This window comes from Schistocerca nitens, chromosome 4 (assembly GCF_023898315.1).
Source record: "Schistocerca nitens isolate TAMUIC-IGC-003100 chromosome 4, iqSchNite1.1, whole genome shotgun sequence".
Taxonomy (NCBI): domain Eukaryota; kingdom Metazoa; phylum Arthropoda; class Insecta; order Orthoptera; family Acrididae; genus Schistocerca; species Schistocerca nitens.
Genome location: NC_064617.1, coordinates 867,846,497 through 867,870,406, shown reverse-complemented (window position 1 = coordinate 867,870,406; position 23,910 = coordinate 867,846,497). Strand labels below are relative to the sequence as shown.

At 43.3% G+C, this 23,910-nt stretch overlaps 1 protein-coding gene across 1 annotated transcript in view; it reads left to right on the top strand.

Annotated features, from left to right (window-relative positions):
* LOC126253339 (sensory neuron membrane protein 2-like) overlaps positions 1-23,910 on the top strand; it is a 379,467-nt gene that overhangs the window by 305,492 nt on the left and 50,065 nt on the right. The window contains exons 3-4 of the mRNA XM_049954605.1: positions 3,333-3,477; positions 19,009-19,272. Of these exons, the coding sequence (XP_049810562.1) occupies positions 3,333-3,477; positions 19,009-19,272 (409 nt within the window). The remainder of the gene's footprint in view (positions 1-3,332; positions 3,478-19,008; positions 19,273-23,910) is intronic.

Sequence of the window (23,910 nt, the reverse complement as noted above, 5' to 3'; positions counted from 1 at the left end):
CACTGTTGTGGTTTTTACAGAAAAAAAGATGATTGTGGTGACAAACCTAATAAATCATAATTACATTACTGCTCCATAACGAGCGGCTGGGAACTGTGCATCCCTCATAACAAAGTAAACGAAAGGTACCCATGAGTAACCTCTGAAAGTTTGTTGGTGAAGGAGCTCTTGTTCACCCCCTATTGTGAAATATGCACGACAGTGTCCAGAATAAGACATTGTGAACTGTGCAGGACAACCAAACACAGAATGAAATTTTCACTCTGCACCGGAGTGTGCGCTGATACGAAACTTCCTGGCAGCTTAAAACTGTGTGCTGGACCAAAGATCGAACTCGGGACCTTTGCTTTTCGCGAACAAATGCTCTATCACAGAGCTACCCAAGCACGACTCACGATACTTCTTCCAGCTTTACTTACGCCAGTACCTCGTCTCCTACCTTGCAAACTTCGCAGAAGCTCTCCTGAAAACGTTGCAACATTAGAAATCATGGAAGACAGGATATTTCGGAGACATGACAGCCACAGCGTGGGGGATGTTTCCAGAATGAGATTTTCACCCTGCAGTGGTGTGTGTGATGCTATGAAACTTTTTGGCAGATTAAAACTATGTGCCGGACCGAGACCTGAAGTCGGGACTTCCACACTGGACGTGGCTAAGCCATGTCTTCGCAATACCCTTTCTCCCAGGAATAATAGTGTTGCAAGGTTCTCAGGAGGGCTCCTGTGAAATACGTAAGGTAGGAGACGAGCTACTGGCGGAAGTAAAGCTGTGACGGCGGGGCGTGAGTTGTGCTTAGATAGCTCGGTGGTAGAGCACTTGCTCGCCAAACGCAAAGGTCCCGAGTTCGGATCTCGGTCCAGCACACAGTTTTAATCCACCAGGAAGTTCAACCAAACACAAACACCCACTCATAATGAAGGACTCTCTTAACTGTCTCTGAAGATGGTGAGAATCTAAAAAATGTGAAAATATGTCTGTCGATCAACCAAACAGCAATGTATTTGTTTGCACAGAGGGAACTCATACATTACTAAGATACTAATAAGGAAACTAGTGTGCATGGCCCTCTTCAGTTAGGTAAATGGAAGTTTCTTTGAGTTTCTTTGTGAGTAAAGGTTATTCTGAGACAACACACATTAATTGCTAAGTAGATGGCGGACACTCTAGTTCTTTCAACAAGCTTTATTTGTTTCGCTTATTCAGGCTTCTTGGTTATGGAATTACAAATTTTGAGGAACTCAATAAGTATGTTTTTGTTGTTGTGATTATTTTTTTAATCAGTTCCAATGTGTCAGAAATTACTTTCACAGAGTACATTTTTCACTTATATTACGTAACAGTACTGTTAATATGCGAATTGGATATTATTTTACAGGTCCGTCTTGGTCACACCAACTTTTATAATTCGCTATTACCGGTTTTGGATTCTGCCATTTTCAGATATGTTACAAACAGAAACAGTGGTGTAACCAACTAAGTCCAGTTTGAAACTTCCTGGCAGATTAAAACTGTGTGCCCGACCGAGACTCGAACTCGAGACCTTTGCCTTTCACGGGCAAGTGCTCTACCATCTGAGCTACCGAAGCACGACTCACGCCCGGCACTCACAGCTTTACTTCTGCCAGTATCTCGTCTCCTACCTTCCAAAGCTGTAGAGCACTTGCCCGCGTAAGGCAAAGGTCCCGAGTTCGAGTCTCGGTCGGGCACACAGTTTTAATCTGCCAGGAAGTTTCATATCAGCGCACACTCCGCTGCAGAGTGAAAATCTCATTCTGGTAAGTTCAGTTTGCTGAAGCTAAATCTATAAAAGACCTGCTGCTACATAAGAAAAATAAGAAGTACTTACATGATTAACAGTCATGCATACCAGCCATATATACCATAACATATTCTCATGTAGATATCAACGTCAAATTATACTTGTAGTTACATAGTCCTGGATGCATCTGGTATTTATAAAAATAAATGAGGCCAGCTGAGGACACTATAGCTAGGGATATGAGTAATCAGTATCGCAAATTTAATAGTCGAAATGCAGTATGCGTAGTCATTAATTAAAATTATTTCATATGGATAAATGAGCGTCTGACAATAAAACGTGTACTGACATACAATATGTGGCTTTAGTTCGATACTTAAAATCCATACAAAAAGTGGAAATAGTAATAATGGGAAGCACATAGCCCGTCAGAGTAAAACACACAATTGTGTAAAAACCAGTATAAAAAGTTTACAAATAAAACCGCATCTATAACTTGAAATCTTCCAGCGTGACAAAACAGTTAAATCATAACCGTAAGTATAAGGTAATTAACGAAACAATGACTGTTTAGTAGAAAGTCGATAGTTGATAACATCCGGAGTGGGGTCTCAGTGGCGGCGCCTCGTGGGTTCTCTGTGTGACGTACTTGTTTTCTTGTGGAGGAACTTGCGGAAGAAGGCCCAGTCTCCTCGTCACCGGCTGCCGGCGCACACGACCGCACGCCAAGCTGCTCGGCCGCTCGACGCAGCTCAAACTAGTAGGTTTCTGAATACTGCAAAATAAGCATTTAGGTTAAACCCATTCTGTTCCTTCAGCAGTAATTCCGGTTGCCGTTTTCTGTGTACATAAATCTCCACTTTCTCGAGCAGGTTCAGTATTTGCCCTCTTGGCGCCCTATGCAACACATTTCTTTCTATCCTATAATGTTTTACACAACCGATAATGAGAACTATGTACATTTTTCCGAAAGTCTTGCACTCCATTTTAAGATAAGCTAACATTTGAAGCATCTCAGTGTCCGTGGCGTTGTCTCTCCTGAACTGTACAAAGATATAATTTTGCAGATACATTCTGTGGTATATGTGGATGCTGTCTGCAAAACGTGTTACGAATAGAATTAATAGTAAAGAGGTAATAAGTTAAAACGTCATGCCTGACACTGAAGTTTCACTACACGACCAACGAAAATGTAGAACGCGATAAACTTTCTTCCTTTCTTTATTTTGTGGAGGGCGGCAGTGGCGGGGTGGGCGTGAAGTGTTTATTAGTAAAAAAGAAGTTTCGAAATGTATTGTAGTCATGTGTAAAGTTCGTTGGAAGCCGCTAAGCGCTAAGTGCTGTCATTCTGAAATACTTCGTAAATGTAGTCTGAGCAATTAGCGTGGCGTAAGTTCTGTTACCTCAAGAGCTAGGCAGCCTGGAGATGTATCTACCTGTCTCTGGTCCAATTAATTTTGGAAGAGAACGCCGGAAGATAGAAACTATGGGCACTGCTATTGACAGAGCGGTGTGCACAGACCAAAGTGCTACAGTGGTGACGTTCTTCCCTTTTCTGGTCTGCTTTCAGGGAGTGGCGACGCAGGCGTGACGTCACGCGGTTGGCGAACGGCTCGTTGGACTACCGGCTGGAAACGACCTACCACTTCAGTCCAGAGCGCTCTCCAGGACTGTCCGAGGACGACGAGTTCACCTACCTCAACGTCGTCATGATGGTCAGTACTGACTGCAGCGGTTGGCTGGTTCTGCCGGTCCGGCGCTGACTGCGAAATTACGTCGTGGCTCTCCAGTAGTTTTAGTCTTCTTACTCGTTACTGCACTCCAGACCTCTTAACGCCAGTCAACACAGTTCTGAACACAACAACACAATAATGAAAGTGGCTTACACGGAATCATATACATTAAAACAAAGAAATTCACAGTTGTTAATATATATTAATGACTTGCCACAATATATTCATGAAGATGCAAAGCTAGTTCTTTTTGCTGATGGTACAAGTATAGTAATCACACCCAACAAACTAAAATTAACTGAGGAAATTGTAAATAAAGTCTTTCAGAAAATTGTTAAGTGCTTCTCTGCAAATGTACTCTCACAAAATTTTGAGAAAACGCAGTACATACAATTCTGTCCAGTAAATAGCACAACACTGCTGATAAATATAGACACTGGACAGAAGTCTGTTGCTAAGGCAGAATATTAAAAATCTCTGGGTGTGTGCATTGATGAGAATTTGAATCGAAAGAAACATATTGATGATCTGCTGAAACGGTTAGGTTCAGCTACTTATGCTATTAAGGTAATTGGAAATTTTGGTGACAAACATATCAGTAAATTAGCCTATTATTCCTATTTTCATTCACTGCTTGTGTATGGCATAATATTTTTGGGGAATTCATCATTAAGATAAAAATACTCATTGCACAAAAGCATGTAAACTGAATAACAGCTGGAGCCCACCCACGACCACCTTGCAGACATTTACTTAAGGAACTCGAGGTATCCACAGCACCTTCACAATACGTATAACCACTTATGAAATTTGTTATTAATAACTCATCCCAGTTCAAAAACAATAGCGAAGTGCATAGCTACAACACTAGAAGAAAGGATGACCTTCACTATTCTGGGTTAAATCTGACTTTGGCCCAGAAGACGGTAAATTATGCTGCCAGAAAAATCTTTGGTCATTTGCCAAATAGCACTAAAAGTCTGACAGGTAGCCAATCAAAATTTAAAAACAAATTAAAAGAACTTCTGAATGACAAGTCCTCCTACTCAATAGATGAATTTTTAGATATGAAGCAGTGACTGTAATAAAAAAATTAGTTATGTTGTGCAAAGAGAACTTACATTAAACTGACACGTTTCACATCATTACAAAACATCGTATTCATGAACTATGGAACAAGTATTAATGAAATTTAATGTAACTACTGTGTATATTTTTCAAATAGCCACACAAAATTATTGGCCGATATCTCTGACGTCGTTCTGCTAGAACGTGTTTTATGACCTCACATTATGACATTTCTGGACACTGAAAATCTCCTGTGTACTTTAAGGCCATGTTCCTTTACTTCCGGAAGGGGTTCGATACAGTTCCACATTGCCGCCTAACGAACAAAATGCGAGCGTACACAATGTCAACCCAACTGTGTGACTGGATCGCAAAGTTACTAGCAACCAGAACACGGCATATTATTCTGAAAAAAGTTTTCAGACATAAAAGAAACTTTGGGCGTCTTCCCAAGGTAGTGTTACAGGACCATTACTTTTGGAAATACGTATAAATAACACAATGGATAAAGATGGAATTCTATGAGGCTTTTTGCGGATGATGCTGTTGTGTACAGAGAAATTTCCACGTTAATTTTAGTGAAAGGCAGTAAGCCCTGCAGATGATGAGACGCTTGGTGCAGGGAGTGACAATTGAACCTCAGCATAAAAAAACAAGTAAAGCATTGCGTACACGTAGACGGAAGGACCCTTTATTGTATGATTAGACGATTTCAGAACAATGAATGGAAGCACTAACGTAATACCAGTGAGTACTCGTACGAAGCGATTCAAGGTGGAACGCTCACATTAAATTAGTTGCGGGTAACACACATGCTAGACTGAGAGTAATTGAAAGAAACTTCAGTAAATGTCCGCTCACGAAGGAGGTAGATTACAAAACCGTCCTTCGACCAATACTTGGATATTGCACGTCAGTATGGGATCCATACCAGGTAGGACTGGTAGAGGAAATAGAGAAGATACAACGAAGAGCAGCGCGTGTAGTTATACGTTCATTTAGTAAGGGCGAAAGCGTCTCGCAGATGCTGAGACAACTCCAGTGACACACGCTGCAAAAGAGGCGTTCTGCAACGCGGTGTGGGTTACTGTTCAAGTTCCTAGAACACGTGCGTTCCTAGAACAGTCTACAGATATAGTACTAATTATTACTAATATACATTGCTAATATACTGTTTTCTGCTACGTATACCTCGCACGAAGCCAGCGAGATAAAATTAGAGAAATTGCAACCGACATAGAGGCTTACCAGTAATCGCTCTTCTCGCGAACGATTTGCGACTGGAAGAGAAGAGCATTAAAGTGGCAGTGCTACTCGAAGTAACTTCCACCACACACCGTATGATGGCTTGTGGAGTACAGATATAAATGTGCATCTCGAAACAAACAAATTAAACAAATACCAAGTGCATGTAAGAGTCAAATAAGCTGGATGGGAGATATCTTTTACATTAATTATTTCGTGTAGGTTGCAGTATGCACTTGGGTGATACATTCCAAATGTTCATCATGTACTAGTGAGAGGCGTTGCATGTTTCCTTCGCTTAGTGTAGAGCATATCGCAGCCTGCTACATGAATTTAATGTTCTACAGCTCATTGCCTGGACAACCAAATACACAGTAGTATTTGAACTAAGATTGGCTACCATACATTGTGCTCGGTCAATAGAGAACGACAAAAAGATAATCATAATACTAAAAATTTACCTTTACGTTTATTTTGATAAGACTATTTACACTACTGGCCATTAAAATTGCTACACCACGAAGATGACGTGCTACAGACGCGAAATTTAACTGACGGGAAGAAGATGCTATGATATGCAAATGATTAGCTTTTTAGAGCATTCACACAAGGTTGGCGCCGGTGGTGACACCTACAATGTGCTGACATGAGGAAAGTTTCCCACCGATTTCTCATACACAAACAGCAGTTGACGGACATTGCCTGGGGAAACGTTGTTGTGATGCCTCGTGTAAGGAGGAGAAATGCTTACCATCACGTTTCAGACTTTGATAAAGGTCGGATTGTAGCCTATCGCGATTGCTGTTTATCGTATCGCAACATTTCTGCTCGCGTTGGTCGAGATCCAATGAATGTTAGCAGAATATGGAATCGGTGGGTTCAGGAGGGTAATACGGAACGCCGTGCTGGATCCCAACGGCCTCATGTCACTAGCAGTCGAGATGACAGGCATCTTATCCGCATGGCTCGTCTCGATCGCTGAGTCAACAGATGGGGACGTTTGCAAGACAATAACCGTCTGCACGAACAGTTCGACGACGTTTGCAGCAGCATGGACTAGCAGCTCGGAGACCATGGCTGCGATTACCCTTGACGCTGCATCACAGACAGGAGCGCCTGCGATGGTGTACTCAACGACGAACCTGGGTGCACGAATGACAAAACGTCATTTTTTTCGGATGAATCCAGGTTCTGTTTACAGCATCATGATGGTCGCATCCGTGTTTGGCGACATCGCGGTGAACGCACATTGGAAGCGTGTATTCGTCATCCCCATACTGGCGTATCACCCGGCGTGATGGTATGGGTTGCCATTGGTTACACGTCTCGGTCACCTCTTGTTCGCATTGACGGCACTTTGAGCAGTGGACATTACATTTCAGATGTATTACGATCCGTGGCTGTACCCTTCATTCGAACCCTGCGAAACCCTACATTTCAGTATAATGCACGACCGCATGTTGCACGTCCTGTACGGGCCTTTCTGGATGCAGAAAATGTTCGACTGCTGCCCTTCTCCAAATCTCTCACCAATTGAAAACGTCTGGTCAATGGTGGCCGAGCAACTGGCTCGTTACAATACGCCAGTCACTACTATTGATGAACTGTGGTATCGTGTTGAAGTTGCATGGGCAGCTGTACCTGTACACGCCATCCAAGCTCCGTTTGACTCAATGCCCAGGCGTATCAAGGCCATTATTACGGCCAGAGGTGGTTGTTCTGGGTACTCATTTCTCAGGATCTATGCACCCGAATTGCGTGAAAATGTAACCAAATGTCAGTTCTAGTATAATATATTTGTCCAATGAATACCCGTATATCATCTGCATTTCTTCTTGGTGTAGCGGTTTTAATGGCCAGCAGTGTAATTCTTCGCTGGCTCATTCTTTTCTTTTACTTCATATTATATTTCTTTTATATTTTATATTATATTATATTTCTTTTACTTTATATTACTAGTACTAATAACTTTTGATAATTTTTGCCTCAGGTTCAGGTCATAGCATCTTATGCTTCGAAGTCATGTGTTATAAAAGACACCACTTTTTCTGTGCGTTCTCGTTTGCGGCTTTGGCCAGCAAAACGGGAAGAATATCAAGGAATCTATGTTTTAATTTCCTTTTTCTCCTGTGAAAAAAGTACTGCTTTTGAATCCGTCCATTAACACCAATATGTGTGGTAAAGTAAATTACTGATTCTATATTAAAAGTGACAAAGATATATTTTTTATAATTACTTACCTCCTTGATCTTCACTAGTCTATGACCAAAAAATATTACTCTTCACACAACGTTGTATCATTTTCAATGTATTACATTTATATCGATTATATGAATGAGTGCTGTCTGTTCTTTCGGACATGTTCAAAAAACAGACAGCACCCATTCATATAATTCATTCGTCTAGATGGGCAATGGCTCCATCTTCTTCAGTGCGAATGCACAAGTAAGTCCAACCTACTGCAGGAATCTGAGAGTAGCGATCGTGGAGGAAATGGATAGGGGCTTCAGATAGGTGGCGCTCGGTAGGAACGTGCATCGGCCATGAGGTGTGTGGAAATCGTCCGCCCAGTTACGATAACGCTGTGGCCCGGATGGTGCAGTGGGTAAAGCACCTGTCTTGTAAGCAGGATATTCCGGGTTCGAGTCCCGGTCTGGTCCACATTTTTGTTCGTCGCCGCTTATTCCGCGTGATGTCGCAATGCAGCTGACATCAGCATCCTTTTCTTTTGCTTTCCCTCCACCCCCACCCCATTCCCTTTCAATTTAGATATAATTTTTTTCGATGATTTGTATTGAGCGAACACACTCTTGTATCGGTCCTTGGTAGCATTCTGTCCTCTCTGCTCTCTCTGGAAGTTCAATTTTTGGTCGACACAGAATCGCTCGGCGAGCCACGATTCACGGAGTGTTCATGAAAATGAGTTAGCTACATATCAGAACAGAGACCCATCCAGTTTTTTACGAATGAGAAAAAGAAATGAAATATAAAATTATATCAAACAGTTTTAACTGCTTCCTTTGTGCTCCATAGCTTGTTAGCACAGATATTTGAGTCACCACAAGAAAACGTAAGGAAACGTAAAGAAAAAACGAAAGAAGTGAGCGAACGATACTGTTCCCTCACAGCGTCCAGTGGAAAGCGCCAGTTTGTTGGTTGCTCCTGAGTTGGTTGAAGAGAGACAGTCTTAGTAACGTGCAGCAAGTTGCAATACCTGCTGATGCTGTAAAAATGTTAAGCAGTTGGCCACCGGCTTCTTGGCTTATCGGTGCGTTAGCTAGGACCATCCATTGTTGGGGATGAATACAACTTCTCATATTACTAGGTGATGGCTAAATCCATATATCAGTGACGAACAATTCGACAGATAATAACGTTATGATATCTTTTTGTGCATTCAGCCCCTTTCAGTACTCCAGTTTCCTTTTTTCTGTTTCTTCTGAGAGATCAATTATCAATTTTGTGGCATTGTTTTTAAGTGATACAATGCATGATGTGTTATACAACAAATATTAGAAGCACTCACTACAAACTCGGACTTATTTTCTTACAGTTAATTGTCAATTTTCTTCCACCCCCACAGTTCATTTGATTTCACCGGCAAGTTCGGAAAAGGCCCTACAGGCTACCAGGCGTCATATACCTTCTTGTACAGAGAACGTGTGCTGTTTACAGGGTTTAGATTTAAACGCACCCTACAGTTTTCTGTTTCGTGGTAGCTGTACTCACTCGAAAAACTACTGTAAAGTGGTAAGGTATGGAGGAGACTGTCTTGCGCGCAGACAGACATGGGGATGAACTGATACTTAGGAAGCTGCATTGGATGTCGGCAAGTTTAGGGCTGCCTTGTTAACGGAAGTATCAAAAGGGAATTAGGGATGCTCTAATAAAAGCTGGCATTACATAATACGCAGCGCTTCAGGAGGTGAATGAAAACTCAAACCAAAAACAAAGATGAAGGCAGGTTCGTCGCGAGCCAAAATCAGTAGTTCGAATTTGCAAATTCATAAGTGAAAATGGGAAGGAGCACCGGGTTGTTATACAGTTACTACAATCCATCACGTAAAAAAGGTTACAAGGACTTCAACTCCGCTAGCACTGACGTCGCTGTCTTGCCACAACGTCGACACCGGGGCTGCACGATACTAAACTAATCTTCTTCACAATCGATAATGTTCGTAAAAGATTTTAATTGCGAATAGCATGCAAAAAAAAAAAATGAGTTTGTTCCTGTGGCAAGCGCAAATCCTTACTGTCGTAACAAAAGTCACGATTATGTGTGGAAATCGATCCGATCATTGCCTGCCAGTTAGGCAGCCAACATTACACCGGTGCGTGTCATATGAACTACCAGCCCAGGCTGTCTGTACCACTCTGTGTTACTAACAAGGGAACCTCCCCATCGCACCCCCCTCAGATTTAGTTATAAGTTGGCACAGTGGATAGGCCTTGAAAAACTAAACACAGATCAATCGAGAAAACAGGAAGAAGTTGTGTGGAACTACGAAAAAATAAGCAAAATATACAAACTGAGTAGTCCATGTGCAAGATAGGCAACATGAAGGATAATGTGCGCTCAGGAGCGCCGTGGTCTCGTGGTTAGCGTGAGCAGCTGCGGAATGAGAGGTCCTTGGTTCAAGTCTTCCCTTGGGTGAAATGTTTGATTTCTTTATTTTCGCAAAGTTATGATCTGTCCGTTCGTTCATTGACGTCTCTGTTCACTGTAATAAATTTAGTGTCTGTGTTTTGCGACCGTACCGCAAAACCGTGCGTTTAGTAGACGAAAGGTCGTGCCTCTCCAATGGGAACCGAAAACATTTGATCGCAAGGTCATAGGTCAACCGCTTCCTCCACAGGAAAACACGTCTGATATATTCTATACGACACTGGTGGCGGCATGTGCGTCACATGACAGGAATATGTTGTCTACCCACCTAACTTGTACACTTGGCGAATGGGTAAAAAGATTCTTCTACCATGCCCGATTTAGGTTTTCTTGTAGATGTGATAATCACTCCCAAAAATTGATGAAAATATAAGCGTTCGTTACATAAACTGAAAATAAAAAGTTAAACTTTTCACCCGAGGGCAGGCTTGAACCAAGGACCTCTCGTTCCGCAGTTGCTCACGCTAACCACGGGACCACGGCACTCCTTGGCTCACGTTAGCCTAGATATTGCCTATCATTTGCATGGACTACTCAGTTGGTATATTTTGCTTATTTTGTCATAGTTCCACACAACTTCTTCCTGTTTTCTCGATTGATCTGTGTTCAGTTTTTCAAGGCCTATCCACTGTGCCAACTTATAACTAAATCTGAGGGGGGTGCGATGGGGAGGTTCCCTTGTAAGACGCAAGCAACAGACAAAGTTGTCACGTTCTGCTTGATATGTACACTTCGGATAGCGTTAGAATGCAGCCCATTCATTTCTGTGTAAGAATGAGACGGCCAACCTACGCCTGCCGAGTTCCGAACCGTCAGTAATGAGAGTGTTCACGGAAACGAACGGTGAGCGAGATACGGATACTCCTCGGTACAAGGTCGTATACTGAGAGCTGTCCTCGCTAAGAAGGAAAAGAACATTTTATTGATAAGGAGAAAATACTTTAGTAACTAAAACATTTTAAAAATTACAAGATATCTTGAGATGTTCTATCTGGACGTCTGTGCATTTTTATACTCGTGAAATCATATTCAAACTCACTTTACGGAGACTTAAACATCGACTGCTTCAATATTCCGGCGGCGTATGTTTTACATCAGTTGGTCTACCGTTGTAGCGTAATTTTTGTACAGTTTTAGTTTTTAAACATCCTCATAGATAAAAACCATAAGCAGGCTAGTCCGGCGAACCAAGTGGGCGCAGGTCTTTCATCATTGTTCCGTTATTCTGCGCAGGCTTCACGAACGCGGGACAGCGACTGATGAGGTAGCTCAACATCTTGCTGTCCCATTACCTGAGAGGAGCAGTTTCCAAAAATTTGAAGATAAACCTTTGTATGGACAACGGCTTTAACGAATATCAGGTCGATGCTTATATAAATATAAACCGCGTACCAAATGCCAGTTTCTTACCGTGAAGAGGAATTTGAAACAGAATGTGTTTTCCGTGGCCCAGTAGTAATTGGTACGGCTCTTCATATGGCCAGAAAGGTAAACCCAAGCTCCATGATTCATTTCAGGTTACGTTTACCATCCACAATCTTCTTAAGCAACGTCACACAGTAGTTAACATTCTATTCTTTAGCAGCTGGAAGAACTGGCTGAAGGAAGAAATGAAATGCTGTAACGTTTCTTGTGTGGGGCCTTAGATACAGAATGACGAGATGTCGTACGTTTAACACATGTCTGTTGCGAAAACCACCTGAGATACTACTTTTTAGGCTAGCTGTGAGTTTCTGCAAAATGTTTGCACGTTTTCGGAGTTTGAGCTGAAGCCTTGCAGTTATACTCAGAACTAAAGATATCACGATTGGAGTGCCACTTTATCAATTTTTGGATACTACTCTTTTAGTGGAGCTCGGTAATTGTTCGTGAAAACAAGTCTTATTAAACGCACCACTACGCACCAGTACACACTCTTTCCGTCACAGAATACGACATACTTTGCTTGAGTAACGAAAAGATTGAAAATTTTCAAAGCAGGCTGGCCTTGGTGGCCGAGCGGTTCTAGGCGCGTCAGTCCGGAACCGCGCGACTACTACGGTCGCAGGTTCGACTCGTGGCTCGGGCATGGATGTTTGTGATGTCCTTATGTTAGTTAGGGTTAAGTAGTTCTAAGTTCTAGGGGACTGATGACCTCAGATGTTAAGTCCCATAGTGCTCAGAGCCATTTGAAGCACTTTCTTTTTCAAAGCAAATATTCGAGCCGTGATAATTCAGCACGCTCGTCACGTGATCGGTAAGCCGGATGGGAAATAATAAAATCACAACATGTTGCTTACAGGGCGGGTCTGCTATTAATCGTATTTTAGAAATAATGTACATGCCAGGGATCATACATCCACTTTGCGTGGCATGCGCGCTCCTTATGGCGTCAGCAGATACCAGAGCTGCTTGGTGCCTCGAGTATCTCTGAGTCATATTCTGTATTCATACTTGAGCTAGAAGAGATGTAGTCTCCATGTCCGTGCACGACTTACAAGGGAACCTCCCCATCGCACCCCCCTCAGATTTAGTTATAAGTTGGCACAGTGGATAGGCCTTGAAAAACTGAACACAGATCAATCGAGAAAACAGGAAGAAGTTGTGTGGAACTATGAAAAAATAAGCAAAATATACAAACTGAGTAGTCCATGCGTAAGGTAGGCAACATCAAGGGCAATGATAGCTGACGAACGCCGTGGTCCTGTGGTTAGCGTGAGCAGCTGCGGAACTAGAGGTCCATGGTTCAAGTCTTCTGTAGAGTGAGAAGTTTACTTTCTTTATTTTTGCAAAGTTATGATCTGTCCGTTCGTTCATTGACGTCTCTGTTCACTGTAATAAGATTAGTGTCTGTGTTCTACGACCGCACCGCAAAACCGTACGATTAGTACACGAAAGGACGTGCCTCTCCAATGGGAACCGAAAACATTTGATTGCAAGGTCATAGGTCAACCGATTCCTCCACAGGAAAATGTTCATTGACCTTGTTATTGAAGTCGCGAGCTATATTTGCTGGATTAATATTGCCCATGGAATACATCTCACGTATTTAATGCACTCTCGTCCAAAGTAGCGAACCGTCAACTGCCAGCCAGGGAGCCTCGTTAGCAGGAATACTCTCTCTTCCGTGCGTTGTAGTCGACTGACGTCGTGTGTTTCGATGTTTGTTTAGGTGTAGCGTCCCCATACTACGGCGCAGTTACCTCGCATCGGACGGACAGATAATAATTGTCTGAAAATAAAAAATTAAACTTTTTATTCGAGGGAAGACTTGAACCACGGACTTCTCGTTCATCTGCTGCTCACGCTAACCACGGGACCACGGCGCTCCTCAGCTCAAATTAACCTTGATGTTGCGTATCTTGCGCATGGACTACTCAGTTTGTATATTTTGCTTATTTTTTCATAGTTCCACACAACTTCTTCCTGTTTTCTCGATTGATCTGTGTTCAGTTTTTCAAGGTCTATCCACTGTGCTAACTTATAACTAAATCTGAAGGGGGTGCGATGGGGAGGTTCCCTTGTTAGATACAAAATGAGTTAATCATGATACCAGCTCTTCAATCGTGGGTAAAATACGTACACAGAAGATCAGTCAAGTGCTGAAAGTCTAAGACCGCTCAGGCGTTACGGACGCCGAACGAGCTCTCCCGGACCAGTCTACAGAAGGCCTGTTGATTTACTGGTATTTATTTTTCTTCTGCTGGGTATTATTGCAGCAGGTCGTGTTATATCTGTAATTAAAAGTTTTAATTGACTGCAGATGTTTTCTGTTCCACGAGCTGAGGACAGGATCTAGATACATTAATGTCTTAGTAACTACGTGACTAGCAGTAATATTTTAGTGTCTTAGTATCTTATAACAGAGTTGGAATTACGATATAACCTATACCTATGTTAATACAATTATATGGTATATAGTTTGCTACACAGGGCTACTATAAGTGATTCATTCGTTTTAAAACTCCTATATTTTCCACAGTATTACACGTACAAAAATGACCACAAACTCAACGAATTTGCCTTGCTCCCGCCAGCTGGCGTTGCGAATACAGTTCCTTGACAAAATGGTGATAAAGCAAGAAAAGAATTTTTGGGGCTAGAATATGCGAGAAGTTACGTGGTACAATAGTGCAACGTGCATGCAGAAGGAATTATGGGAAAGAACCGTCTCCCAAACAGAGCACTGTTCGTTGGTCTCGACAGTTTAAGGACACTGGTTGTTTCTGTGAACAGAAAAGTATCCGTCGACCAAGTGTGCGACACGCTACCGTGGAGAGGGTGAGGGAAAGTTTCGTAGGCTGCGCATAAAAATCAGCGATCCTAGCAAGCCATGAACTTGGAATAACGCAGAAAATTGCGTGTAAGATTTTTCGACGGCGGTTACATTTCAAACCGTACAGTCTGCAGGTCATGAAACGGTAAAACTCGTAGCCTTGAATTTTGTGTCACAATGGAAGTAGCACTTGACGATGAACATTTCGCATCTAAGGTGATAATCAGTGCCCAACCAACATTCCACTTGTATGAAAAGACTAGCTTAGTGCCCGCTGCTGTGCTCGTATAGGCTGTATGACTTGCAGATAATTTTTTGTTTTCATTAAATCAGATTTTTATGTTGTTCAGAAATTGCAATCCTTCTAAGCTTTTCACCCTAGTTAAGGCCCTATGAGCATGGTCTTTTCCGAATGGACTTCTGACCAAAAAGCGATTCTGGTAGCTGGAGTCCGACGTTTTTGCCTTTTGCCTTCTTGTGGAGACATTTCCATAGAAATTCTGTCCCCTAACAAATATTTCTGTACATCTAACCGGGAAGGAAATATCAATTTTGTAATTTTATTTTTAAAATTTTTTTCTACTGTAACTAAATATTTTCTTAATAATTTTCATCCCCTAACCGAGAAGTCAAAATACCAATTATCATAGATGTAGCCTTAAAAATCCTTTAACACTTCTTTAGTAATTATTATTTTCAAAAATCTTTCACTGACTGTTTTACCACCTTAGTGGTTAATGTTCCAGAAATGCTCAAACACGTATCTTTTATTTTCTGAATGGGAAATCAAATACCCTGGGCATCTCCTCATGGGAGAATCGATGTTCGTCATAAATTAAACGAGGAACTTCCGCACCGCTGGCTTGACCTAACGCCTAGTGACTTTTTCCTTTGGTGGCATATTAAGGACCGTGTTTGGATACCACACTGCCAGGGACACTGGAGCAGCTCTGAGAACACGTCAATACCGCTACGGTGGCCACTGAAAGAATGTTGCTACATAAGGTATCCAACGAATTTGACTACCGTCTGGACGTTTGTTGTGTGGGCAGAAGTGACTGTAAAACGCAAACTTGATGAGTTTAGGTTTCTGCTCATGTGTGCATCATATTTGTACATGTAATACTTTGGGAAATATGGAGCTTTGAAACCGAAAGTATCTTTCATAGCAGCTATGTATATTTTAATAGCATTGTAAGAATTCTGTAAAACTTTGTATATAGTATTGTCATATCCAGTTACTTTGGACATTTATGGCTCTCACACGTGAGGGGCGTGGAAAGGTACGCAGATGTTCCTAGATGTGGCACTCTGTTTCTCCCCCCTACCAAGGAGACACAGACATCTGGCACAGAGACAGGTATCTCCATCCATAACTCTTCTACTCACAGCTCTCCGCTTCATGGTGTTTTCACCCCAAGCTTCCCCCTCTCTGTCGTCATCGTCTACCAGCCTTATACAGTCACAATCAATTGTGAGCCTAGCGTTATAGTTCGTCATCGAAGTGGAAATCGCGATCACATTCTTACTACACGGCAGTAGGAGTCCCAGATTCACCGAGCGAGGTGGCGCAGTGGCTAACGCACTGGACTCGCATTCGGGAGGACGACGTTTCATCCCCGCGTCCGGCCATCCTGATTTAGGTTTTCCGTGATTTCCCTAAATCGCTCCAGGAAAATGTCGGGATGGTTCATTTGAAAGGGCACAGCCGACTTCCTTCCCCGTCCTTCCCTAATCCGATGAGACCGATGACATCGCTGTCTGATCTCCTTCCCCAAACAACCCAACCCAACCCAACGTGAGTCCCAGATGCAGCCCAGAAGCCAAGTCGGAACATAGCTCGAAGCCTTAGTCCAGGGGCGAGGTTTGTGTGCTAGAAGTTCAGAGATCAGCTTAGTCACGAAGACGAAGAGTGCCTTTCACAGGCATCAGGAACTCCCTTTATTGAATAAAAGCCAGTAGTACAGACTTCTTTTACATGGCATCAAGTAAGCGAGGTTGGAGCATGTCACGCGAATGGCGTAGACCAAATGGTGAGAAAGACTCCAGACGTGCATATCATTTACGCTGTCATTCAGGCCAGATACCAGGCAAAACATACGATGGCTATTCAGAAAGCAACATCCAATCGATTGCGAAATGGAAAGCACAGTGAAAATCTGACAGTATTGGACAGTATCTCTAGTTTGCCCGTCGATGTCGCCACGTCGGTCTTTTCAGTTCGAAGTGCACAGTGACCACGTAAACATGGCTAGAAAACAGTGTCTCCCGCGAAGTATGATTCTCTCTGAGAGATTTCGCCTGATTTCATGCATTCCACACAACGGGTAACCGTCATGCATTTCCTTCTTCATAACAAATTCTTGGCCTCACACAGAGGGGCAAAGAGGAAGCTCCTGCTGTCTTTTCGGTGGGAAGTGTTTGATCACCCATCATATAGCCCGGACTTGGCTCCCTCTGATTTTCGTCTATGCTCACATGAACCGCTGAGGACACTTTGGCACAGACAACAAGCGACAGATTAGCGCAGAAACTTCGCAAGAAGGACAAGCTACTGCCTTTTTTTGCTACAATGACACGAGAGATGTCTCAATCGGAGCTACACTACTGGCCATTAAAAATGCTACACCACGAAGATGACGTGCTACAGACGCGAAATTTAACCGACAGGAAGAAGATGCTGTGATATGCAAATGATTAGCTTTTCAGAGCATTCACACAAGGTTGGCGCCGGTGGTGACACCTACAACGTGGTGACACGAGGAAAGTTTCCAACCGATTTCTCATACACAAACAGCAGTTGACCGGCGTTGCCTGGTGAAACGTTGTTGTGATGCCTCGTGTAAGGAGGAGAAATGCTTACCATCACGTTTCAGACTTTGATAAAGGTCGGATTGTAGCCTATCGCGATTGGGGTTTATCGCATCGCGACATTGCTGCTCGCGTTGGTCGAGATCTAATGACTGTTAGCAAAGTATGGAATCAGTGGGTTCAGGAGGGTAATACGTAACGCCGTGCTGGATTCCAACGGCCTCGTATCACTAGCAATCGAGATCACAGGCAGCTTATCAGCATGGCTGTGACGCATCGTGTAGCCACGTCTCGATCCCTGAGTCAACATATGGGGACGTTTGCGAGATAACGACCATCTGCACGAACAGTTCGACGACGTTTGCAGCAGCATGGACTATCAGCTCGGAGACCATGGCTGCGGTTGCCCTTGACGCTGCATCACAGACAGGAGCGCCTGCGATGGTGTACTCAACGACGAACCTGGGTGCACGAATGACAAAACGTAATTTTTTCAGATGAATCCAGGTTTTCAGTATCATGATGGTCGCATTCGTGTTTGGCGACATCGCGGTGAACGCACATTGGAAGCGTGTATTCGTCATCGACATACTGGCGTATCAACCGGGCGTGATGGTATGGGATGCCATTGGTTACACGTCTCGGTCATCTCTTGTTCGCACTGACGGCACTTTGAAAAGTGGACGTTACATTTCAGATGTGTTACGACCCGCGGCTTTACCCTTCATTACATCCCTGCGGAACCCTACATTTCAGCAAGATAATTCACGACCGCATGTTGCAGGTCCTGTACGGGCCTTTGTGGATATAGAAAATGTTCGACTGGTGCCCTGGCCAGCACATTCTCCAGATCTCTCACCAATTGAAAACGTCTGGTCAATGGTGGCCGAACAACTGGCTCGTCACAATACGCCAGTCACTACTCTCGAAGAACTGTGGTATCGTGTTGAAGTTGCATGGGCAGCTGTACCTACACAGGCTATCCAAGCTATGTTTGACTCAATGCAGAGGCGTATCAAGGCCGTTATTACGGCCAGAGGTGGTTGTTCTGGGTACTGATTTCTCAGGATCTATGCACCCAAATAGCGTGAAAATGTAATCACATGTCAGTTCTAGTATAATATATTTGTCCAATGAATACCCGTATATCATCTGCATTTCTTCTTGGTGTAGCAATTTTAATGGCCAGTAGCGTAACTGCTGAATTTTTTCTTCTTCTTCTTCTTTTTTTTTTTTTTTTAAATCATCTGTGGTTTCCATTTTGCGACAATCAGACATCACTTTCGGAATAGCCTTCGGGCACTGGTAGTAAACTCGTGATTGCTAGCAACACTGATTCACGGGTGAGTGATCTTTTGCTCCCAGTTAGAGGAACGCACTGTCGAGTGCCTTGTGATGTTCTCGGCACAGTGTCGAAGGTAACGGAGGACTGCACGCTGCTGAGCCTGCGCCGTGTTGGTGTGCGCAGGGCATAGTGGTGCAGGTGTCGGAGGACTACTCGTCGCTGCTGTCGATGGTGGAGCCGGTGCTGTCCGAGCTGGTGCCGGGCGGCGCGCAGCTGTTCCAGCGCGCCTCTGCGCGGCAGCTGCTGTGGTCCGGGGTGCCCACCGTGGACTGCCGCGGAAACCTGTCCGCCGTGGCGACGCTCGCCTGCGGCGCGCTGCCCTCCCTGCTGCCTGCCACCGTGCAGCAGACCGAGCCCGGCGTCTACGTCTTCTCCTTCTTCGGATTCGTGAGTACACTCCGACTCCACGCTCCCACTGACGTCTGTACACTACTCTGCCCATTCAGACGCTCTTGCTCATAACAGGTGAAGCATATCATGTTGAAATTATTAAAGCAAACCAGATTATAAAAGGTAAACTTTCACGGCCCGTAACGCCATGCTTATTAAAATCGTAATTATGTCATAAACTCACACAGGAAGAGTGCAAGTACACTGTAAATTAATATGAGTGCTGCAAAGTTCCTGAACGCTAAATGAAATGCCACTAGCTAAAAGAACCACTTGCGGCGGTGCGGTTCCTTCCGTCCCTTTACGTCGTATCTGCACCTACCTGTGAACATTGTCTCAGCAGATCATCAGTAGGGAAGCCGAGCGAAACCTACTGTACTTCGAAGTGAATCAGTCACTAATCTACGTTTCGGGAGAAAGTGTTCACACGAAATGAAAGGTTGGAAATTTTGTCCTTAATTAATATATTCTGAAACTTAGGTGAACAAGTATCACTGCCAAGCCAGTGCTAGTCTTAACACAGACACTCATAATCCCTTTCACTCACGTTAGTAAGTTTATGGTGTTGCATTTCCCGAAAACGTAATAGCTACAAAAATGCGGATTGTTATTGATTGAGAGTGCTCGCCAAATATTAAGTCTGTCGGTACCTAATGCAGTCACAGTTTTTAGCCACCGACCTGTTCAATACGCCACTCGGAATTTATGTCTTTTTCTCGTCACAAAATTCACTTAAAAATTCCGAAATTTCTACACACCCATCGGAATAATTATGCCGTCACTTTACAACACTTTTGATGTATGAAACACTGCTAGATCCGGCAACTTATCATTTCCATCGGAACTACTACTACACACGTCCAAACTGTTTCATGGCTAGGCTCCGACTCCTCTCTAGAATACTCTAAGTCTTCTCTACCAGCAGTGAAAGGCGCGCGAAGAATATTGCTTTACCATTGGTCACTTTACTCAACAGCCAATAGCAAAACAACATTCTCCCGCGTCAGTCCGCGCCTTTCATCAATAATCAATCGCAAAATAGTAAACCTAACGACTGCACTTTTTACCGACGTAATTATCTAATATGCTGAAATTTTGTTTATGCATAAATTTATTTACTATTGTTATTTATACCTGAATTAACTTTCCCTTTACCATAAACTTACTTTACAAATCTATTCTACGAAATTCCCCTTTGTCCACATCCCTACTTCTTCGAAATGTTCCCACACTAAATCTCACTACATAACTCGTTAAACAATTATCTCCATATTAACATTAAACCTCACTTACGCATCATTCATACTGCTAAAACACATTTATAACATTTTACATACACAAAAAGACATAATAACACTTTATGAAGATACAGTTTACAATGGAAACAGAGAAGAATGGGGTGCTGCCTTTTCTCGACGTGGAAGTTTATCGAAAACCTGATGGTAAACTAGGCCACAAAGTGTACAGGAAACCAACCAATACGGACAGGTACCTTCACGCCTCCTCCCACCATCATCCCACGCAGAAGAAGTCCGCCCTGCACACGCTAACGAAGAGAGCGTACAGGATAAGCGACGAAGAACATCTGAAGACAGAACTTGAACGCCTCAGGTCCATCTTCGGAACTAATGGCTATGGGAAGCAGATGATAGACAGCACCATGTCGACAAGGGAGAAGACTAATAGGGAAGAGGAGAAGGAGGCACAGAGCATTGCTGTGTTACCATATGTACAAGGGGTCACCGAACGTATTGGCAAAATTCTACGAAAAGCCGACATCAAACCAATTTTCCGAAGCAGAAACAAAATATCAGACATGCTCGGTTCTATCAAGGATGCAGTTGACAAACTACACACAGCTGGCGTGTATGAAATTGGTTGTGCGTGTGGATTAGTCTACATAGGTGAGACGGGACGTCCGATTAGCACAAGGCTCTCGGAACATGAAAGATATATCCGCCTGAAACAACACACTAAGTCAGCAGTGGCGGAACACAGAGACGAGTGCGGGAAACCAATATTTTTTCAAGAAGCCCGCGTCCTGGCGAAACAGCCTCTCACTTTCAAAAGAAAGATTAGAGAGGCGATAGAAATAGCCAAAAGACCCGCCAACATGAATAGAGAGGACGGGTACAAGCTTCCGAGGTCTTGGCTGCCCGCAATAGCAGGGCTACGGAGCGGCGGCAGAGCCGTGGCGGCCCATGCAGACACGCGGAGAGCTGCAGTTGTGGTCGCGAGTACACAAAGCAATGGCACGCCGCAGCCGGCTTCTGGACAGCATGGAAACAGTGTGACGTCACAGCCATCACCTGTTCGCTATTCGTCCGTCTCCTCCAATGGGGTGGATTAATATAAAGACCAATAGAAAACAGCTATTTCAGCCAATGACAGATAATAAAGGAAACACCAATAAAGCATACTTATCACCCCTCCTCCTCCTCCTTTTACAGCCAATCAAGTAACGACACGGTTTTCTCGTGCAGCTATTTAAGGAACCAAGTGTGTTCATTTAGCAGTTAACGTAAGGCCCTGATGAAGGCTAGCTGCAACGCTGGCTGAAACGTTGGCGCATTTTAAATTATGACGATGCGGTCTGATACCCTGAAGAATTTTATTGAAGAACATTCTATTACTCTAGTGCACTCTAGTGGGCACAATCGAAACTAAATCAGAGTCCCCTATCCAATACTGTCCTCTATCGGATGATACATAAACTACGTGCGCGTCCAGTGTCGCGTCACCATCTGTCGCTATCCAGCTGAGACACATCTCCCACTTAACCGCTTCCAAGGCAGAATCGGTATACGGCGCTACGCCTCACACTGGCTTTATTTGACGCGTTTCGGGAGATTCCCATCATTAGATGGGTCTGATTATGGGTCTGCTATAACAGCTGTATCAGCTACAACATGTCTTTACATTTCATAATTAATTTTCCCTGAGACATTTAAGTCTCGCATTTTATCTACGATAATGATGGGAGCTGAAAAAAATGAATTACAATTTGTGCTCCGTCTAGGACTAGAACCCGGGTCTTTTAGATTGCACGGCAGAACTGTTAACTATACACCACCTCAGCGCCATAGGCAACGTTGCAGCACATATAGCAAAGTCGAGTGCCTTCCCCAACGCAAACTTCATATCCTCATCTTGTTTTTCCCCTACAGTGTCACTATTACACGACTTTCCCATTACGTTCAACGCTGGGGTTCTTTTCCAAGGTAATAGTGACAATGTAGAGGGAAAATAAGCTGAAGATATGAACTGAAGTTTGTGTTCGGGAGGGTTTTCGATTTGGGCAGTTCATGCAGTAACGTTGAACATACTGTTGCGGTGGTATGACGATTAGTGTATCTGCCAAGTAAGCAAGAAGACCCAGGTTCTAGTCACGGCCGCGGCACATATTTTAATTCATTCTTTCAGCTTCCATCATTATCATGTCTGTAAGTTTATGAATACGAAGGTGATCATTACTGTCTGATGAACGGTGTCTTCCGAAACGCGTCAAATAACGTCATTGGTTTTTTAACTAGTGGGATTTCATTTACCGACTATTTCAGCAATTTTGCGGCACTCAAATTTACTTACTAAAATACAAGCCTTTTACATACAGCTTCGCCAATGCACGTGTCTGATACATACGTGGTGTCTTAGAAATGTTGACACAAACTTCGAGTGGCTGTAGATGATGTCTTCAGAAACAAATCAAGGATAAGAATCCGTGTCCGGAAACGTCGTTCAACGATGCTACAGAGCGTCAAAGTTACAGGCGCCAGCGCCTGTCGCTAGGCTACCCCTTTAGCGGCAAACGTAAACCTCTAAAATCTCCAGTATTTTTCGGTACACAAGAGAAAATAATATGGAGATGGAAACCTGTGTCCAGAACTATCATCCACCAAGGCAAAAGAGCTTGGGACTATACATCAGCAAACTGCAAATTTATTACCAAAAGCGCACTGTGACGTGTCTCCTTCAGTTTCTGAATCCACAAAAGTTTCAGTACTACAAAAACTCCCCTACAAAAACAAAATTAGGTTATACTTTTTTACAGACGATTAATTTTTCGGAATTGAATTTCTTGTTGCTTTCGTACAAATAATTTTGTATTAGAGGATGCTGCTCTGAAATAGTGATTTGCGCGTTAAACTGTACAGGATGGTTGTAAGCCTTTAGTGAAATGCGCAATCATTGAAATGAGATATTTTGTAAGCAATGGAATGCTCTTTCAGATGTTGATCATCGCAAGTTTGGAACAGGCATCCCATGTGAAATACAAGACCGTAAATGTTACTGAATTTTGATCTAAATTTTTCTGGCAAACTTTAGTCCGATGTCTCTCAAGAAACTGTACTGCCAAAAGTGGTCAAACTCGCAAATGTTATAAATTAGTTGATAGGTAACATGGTAACATGAAGAAAGGTTCCTGAACCAACAACGCGAAATATTTCGATTGTCACCACGAGATTTCGTAGTCCTTCACGTAAGAGGCTGGAAATTTGTATATCTTCCTTTGTCCGTTTAGCGAACTTGCACAAAAATTCTGAGCAAAATTTGAGGTGATCGGATCGGGTGGGGTCCCGGAGATCCCTCGACATGAACTCTCACGCACGTGTGTAATGAGTGACGTGTTTGACG